At 47.2% G+C, this 5,800-nt stretch overlaps 1 protein-coding gene across 1 annotated transcript; it reads right to left on the bottom strand.

Moving 5' to 3' along the window:
• Positions 1–257: 257 nt before the first annotated feature.
• Positions 258–5,426, bottom strand: LOC135678313 (4-coumarate--CoA ligase 3-like). Its single transcript, XM_065190947.1, has 5 exons — positions 4,281–5,426; positions 3,905–4,103; positions 1,273–1,486; positions 1,085–1,187; positions 258–964 (listed from the first exon to the last, which is right to left on the bottom strand). Exons 1-5 carry the CDS (start codon positions 5,274–5,276, stop codon positions 845–847), a joined length of 1,632 nt encoding a protein of 543 aa, XP_065047019.1. The 5' UTR covers positions 5,277–5,426; the 3' UTR covers positions 258–844.
• Between the last annotated feature and the right edge of the window lie 374 nt (positions 5,427–5,800).

Genomic DNA, 5,800 nt, shown 5'->3' with positions numbered 1-5,800 from the left:
ACCATAAGGTAATTTTGACAACACAACAAAGACAATAAAGCGAAAAGATAAAAGCGACAAGAACACCAGATTTACGTGGTTCGGTCAATTAACTTTGACCTGTCAATTAACTTTGACCTACATCCACGAACGAAAGAGGAGCAAATCACACGGACTATTACAAATGCCTTAGGAAGATGTTCCTAAGCCATAAAACACCCAAAAATACTAAACAAGAAAAACCTAAAGTATAAGTCCAAACTATTTAACTGAGTATATGAACTTAAACCAAAGTAAACACTTAGATTTTCTTATGGTGCAACTGACTTCAAAGCCCAGGCCCTTATTTATAGTTCCAATATGAGACAACAAGTCTAATTTTTCCGATGTGGGACCTTATTTATAGTTCCAATACGAGACAGCAACTCTAATTTTTTCGATGTGGGACTATGGGACTTGCGGTGCGATACGCGGGGGCCTCGGTAGCGTTACTTGCTTTGCCTTTCTCGCTGCTTGACACGCGTGCCGGTCGTCCTCTCTTGCACTGTCCACACCTTCGTCTCTCCATTTCCTCTGGTCGTAGCATGGTCGGTCAACGTCAATTCCCATCGTCCTTTTCTGCTCTTACCCATCCTCTGCTCCATATCAAGCCACTCTGCTTCCGACGAGATGGTTGTCTAAACTTTACGTGCATGTAGAGTTCGATCTCACACAACAGAGATGAAAACTTATCTGTAACGCACATGTCTTTTGCATTTATTAACATCAATTACCAACTCCACCTCGCAATTTTAGAACGAATGAAATGCAACTTGCGGTTGGATGAGAACACAATGGAGAGCTGTCCGAAACAGTAGAACTGTCCTCAATCGAGAAATCGAGCAGCTAGTTTTGCTCGTAGATCCTTCCTCAAGATCTTGCCGGAGGGCGCCTTGGGAATCGCCTCTGTAAAGAAGACTTTGTTGATCCTCTTGTAGAAGACCACCTGAGAGAAACAGAGAGCGGAGAGTCAAGATTTGGTACTTGCAATTGATGTGTTCTCTACCCGTTTGGAGATGCAATTCTTCATGCTGCAGAAGATACGGTTGACTGGTGGAAGCTTCACCTGCTTTGAGACGTGCTGCTTGATCTCATCCTCGCTGATCTCGGACCCGTTCGACCGCACCACAAAAGCAACAGGAACTTCCCCAGCTGCTTCATCCTTCATCCTGCGCGAATCGACCACCAACTTCGGATCATGATCACATAGTTTTCGCGTATTGGCAGCTGCAGGACTTGGGTTGCAGGACTTACGGGACGACAGCAGCGTCCGCAATGCTGGGGTGGGCGATCAGGAGTGCTTCGAGCTCGGCTGGCGCAACTTGGAAGCCCTTGGACTTGATGAGCTCCTTGAGCCTGTCGACGATGAAGACCTCGTCGTCGTCGTCCACGTATCCGATGTCTCCTGTGTGCAGCCAGCCTTCCTGGTCTATGGTGTTGTTCGTCGCCTCTGGATCATTAATATAACCTGTGCAATCACATCAAATCTCCCACATTAATGTTGATGTACACTCCAAAAGGAAGAACCGTCCGCAAACAGGGAAGGACAAGAGAGTGTCACTCGATTATGCTATTTTGCATGGGAAGGCCAAGCAGAAGAAGTCAAATCTGGGAAGTTCATGCATCATGCACAGACTGAGGGAACCTACCATGGGAATCTCCTGATACCTACATCATCAATCATTTGACCTTTACATGTGGAAAGCACATGACAAAGGCTTATGTTACAGTGTTTTCTTCTTCATGTTCTTGTGGCAAGGACTAGGTGGATGCCAAAGGGGACCAGATTGTAAGAATCCAAGTTGGGACATCGGTGGCTGCTCAGACCGCGGCATTTCTTTAACAAAGAAGGATGGAGCAATATGCATTATTAGATCAAACGCCTCTCGATTCGATGTTGTCGTTCAATTAACTATCACTAAATATGATCTAGGGTTAAAATTTATTTTAACATATGATTTTGGCTATATAAACCTTTAAGTTCTTATGGTTTACTCATATCTAAAATAATCCTTATGTTTAAAAAAGCGTAATATATAAGTTCTTTCCTAACACTTGATTATATTACATGTTGACTCACAATAAAGAGTTAAGGTCTATTTTAACCCATGTAATTTTAATCGTAGATCTATTAAGCTCTTATAGTTTACTCATGTTTAAAATAATCTTTATATTTTAAAAAATATATTATATAAACAACTTCCGTCAAATTTGAGTTAACAAATATTAGAGTATGCTTACGCAGTAGACTCATAATAAATCATTAATATAATGACACGTATAATTTAAGTTAAAAAAACTCGATAATATGTGGATTTAAAAACGTAGACCGATTGCTTAATCAATTTCATTCAAAATGAGCTTTTTCATGATATAGCGAGCAATGCATTAGTCTTACCTCGACATTCATCATAGAGGGAGGAGCCTCTTAGCACCTGTAGCGATCGAGAAGGCCATAATGGAGAGTCTTTCCCTCGAGATCAAAGAGAAAATCACTAGCCGCATCGTGTGCTTTAGCATCTGAAGCTTCTCTCCTATCATGCCTTGGCTCATGTCTAGCATTGTTATTAAATTAATCAGGGTGCAGAGAGGGGTGAAGGATCCTATTAGTGGCGCTTTTACCTTGAGAGCCACCATATAGCTTCGGTGCCCCCGCTCTTCAGAGAACAAGGTCACGCTCACAAGGATGCCACTGGCCCTAAACCTCGGTGTTAGCCGAGGAAGGACTCCTCTGTCAGGGCAGTTAGCAAATCAAGCATGAGGGGCCGTAAGAAGCTCATAGAACTTATCATCTCATTCCACTTCTTCCATCTCCTTGTCATCATCGTAAGCTTCATTATCCTTATCCTCGTTGGCTGCCTTTGATATAGGATTGAACCGTATGCCCTCTCCCTGGTTGGGCTTCAACATAAGCAGTAGTGGCTCGTTGTCATCATAGACCTTAACGGTAATGGCAACGGTAACAGTGACAGTGACAGTTACTCTGTTCTCCCCCAATTATCGTTTCTTGTCTTTACTAGTGTTCCAGGTGTCGTCATTGGTAGTTCTCCTAGTCAAGTTCCAATTATCCGTCTCTCCCTCCACCCCTTACTCAATAGCAAGTGCATCGTCTTCTAGGCAGTGAAGCACGGAGAGGAAGGACACATGGCGCTAGGAAGCATTACAGATGGGGCAAGCGAGGCTAGTGTAGCTCCTGACATGAGTAACAATACAGGGAAAGTGAAAGGCGTGGGAGCACTCAACCGTGAAGATTGGTGTCTCATGGCTCGCCTTTCACTAGGTTATTAGTCCATGTTTTCAAATCCACATATTATTAATATTTTTATACTTAAATTATACGTATCATTATATTAATATTATATTATGAGTAGCATGTTATGAAATTAACTACGACGTTTGTTAATTCAGATTTAATGGGAGGGACTTATATGTTATATTTTTAAAAATATAATAGTTATTTGAAACATGACCAAAATCACAATGACTAAAATGGATCTTAATCTTTTTTTAACTTAAATTATATATATTATTATATTAATAATTTATTATGAGTAAGCATGTTATGTCATGTAAGTAGACTATAACATCTATTAGCTTAGACTTAATGAGAGAGACTTATATGTTATATTTTTAAAAATAGATAAATTATTTTAGATATAAATAAATCATAAGAATTTAAAAGATAAATGATCAAAATTATAAGTACTAAAATGTACCTTAACAAATATATCATCTACGTTTTGACTTCGGTTACCTTTTTTACTTTGGTTATGCGAACAAGTCTTGTGGTTCCTAGAAATTAAAATGTCACGGTCATGTTGACTTGTTCGTTCCATCGGCGCTCAGACACATGAAAGCAAGTACAGCGTGGTTGTGTCTCACTCACCTTTCATGATTTGGGCTCCCCTGATGCAGATCTCGCCGTGCTGGTTGCGGCCGAGCGACGCGCCCGTGTCGGGGTCAATGACCTTCATCTCCGAGTTCCTCACCACGGTGCCGCACGCGCCTGACTTCACCTCGCACGGCTCCTTTGCGAACGCCAGGCACATCGATATCACCGGCCCCGCCTCCGTCATCCCGTACCCCTGCAGAGTTTGAAGCACATCGAACACCCACAGTCCCGAAACTTTCGTTAGCAGAAATCGAGCTTGTTATGAGACGATTAACGGAGCATCGTGGAAAGCTTCGCCTTTCGTTTTCGATGCCAACAGGCTACCAAACTAGGGGGCAGAAAGAAGAGGCGAGGATGCGAGCTCTCTCACTTGGCCCAGCCGGGCGTTGGGAAGGTTGGCCATGAACTTGTCCTCGAGCTCCTTCCCCATGGGCGCCGCACCGGACATCACCATGCGGATCGACGACAGGTCGTAGCTGTCCACCAGCGGGCTCTTCACGAACTTCAGCACGATGGGCGGCACGAAGGGCGCGATCGTCACCTTGTATCGCTGCACCAGCTCCATCAGCGGCACCACCTCGAAACGCCGCATAATCAGGACAGACGCCCCGACGCGCAGCCCGCACAGGAGCACCGAGTTGAGAGAGTAGATGTGGAACAGCGGCAGCACGCACAGCAGCACGTCGTCCTTGTGGAAATAGAGGTTGGGGTTGGCACCGTCCACTTGCTGCGCTACGCTCGTGATCAGGTTCCGGTGCGTCAGCATCACGCCCTTGGGCAGCCCGGTCGTGCCCGACGAGTAGGGCAGCGCCACCACGTCGTCCTGATCGATCTCGACCGCCGGAACTGCGCCTGCGTCCGTGGCCAGGAGGTCTGCGAAGCGGTGGCAACCCTCAACGGGGCCATCGTCGACGGTGACGATGGTGACGCCGCGCTCCGCGGCGAACTCCCGGATCTTCTCGACGTGGCACGACTCGGTAATGATGAGGCGGGCGCTGCAGCCGGACGCCTGCTTGTGGATCTCGCCGGGGGTGTATGCGGGGTTGGCGGTGGTGGCGATGGCCCCTCGGTGAGAGGCGGCGAGGAAGGCCACCACGAACTCGGGGGAGTTGAGGAGGAGGATCATGAACACGTCGCCCCGGCCGATACCGACCCCGTGGAGCCCGGCGGCAAAGCGGCGTGCGGCGGCGTCTACCTCTGCGTAGGTGAGCACCTTCCCGGTGACGCCGTCAACGACGCAAGGCCGGTTGGCGAACTCGGCAAGGCGCTCAAAGCAATAGCTATGGAGGGGGCTGTCGTTGGTGATCTCGATGTCCGGCAGCTTCGACCGGAAAATTATCTCCTCGGGTGGCGCAATGGAACCCATTCTTCAGCTACGGTTCCGGCTGCGGCGGCGCCGAAGAAGATTAAAGAAGAGAAGACAATACAAAGAACAGATTAGAAAGAGAGAAGAGATTCAACTGTTTTCTCTCTTTGCTTGCTTTACTTGCGTTTTCTTCTCTCGGAAGAGGGAAGGGGAGAGGAGGTAGCAAGTAATATACTGGTGGCGCTGGAGGACCCTTGGAGCTGGTCAGGACTTAGACGTCATTAGAGATAAATCTAGGGGTAATTTCGTACCCCGGGGGTAGCAAACTGGTTGACGATTCAAGTTCTCAGACCGGTGCTATGATGCCACGTGTACGCGAAGCCAAACCTCAAATAGTGGGAGAATAGGGACGCGTACGACGAGTTGCGGGTCGGGTCGGACCGGGTCTCGATCCGGTAACGTGTTCGCAGGGTGTGGGTCCGCCCCGTTTCTCCTTCCAGGGGGCCAAAGCGGTCATTACCGTTGGATGGTACCGGAGGCCGTGATCGGACGGCCTGCGGCCACCGTGCGTGACGTGGTCGCCG

Source organism: Musa acuminata, chromosome BXJ1-7 (assembly GCF_036884655.1).
Source record: "Musa acuminata AAA Group cultivar baxijiao chromosome BXJ1-7, Cavendish_Baxijiao_AAA, whole genome shotgun sequence".
NCBI lineage: Eukaryota > Viridiplantae > Streptophyta > Magnoliopsida > Zingiberales > Musaceae > Musa > Musa acuminata.
The sequence above is the reverse complement of the archived record's forward strand: the minus strand, read 5'-3'. Positions and strand labels throughout refer to the sequence as shown.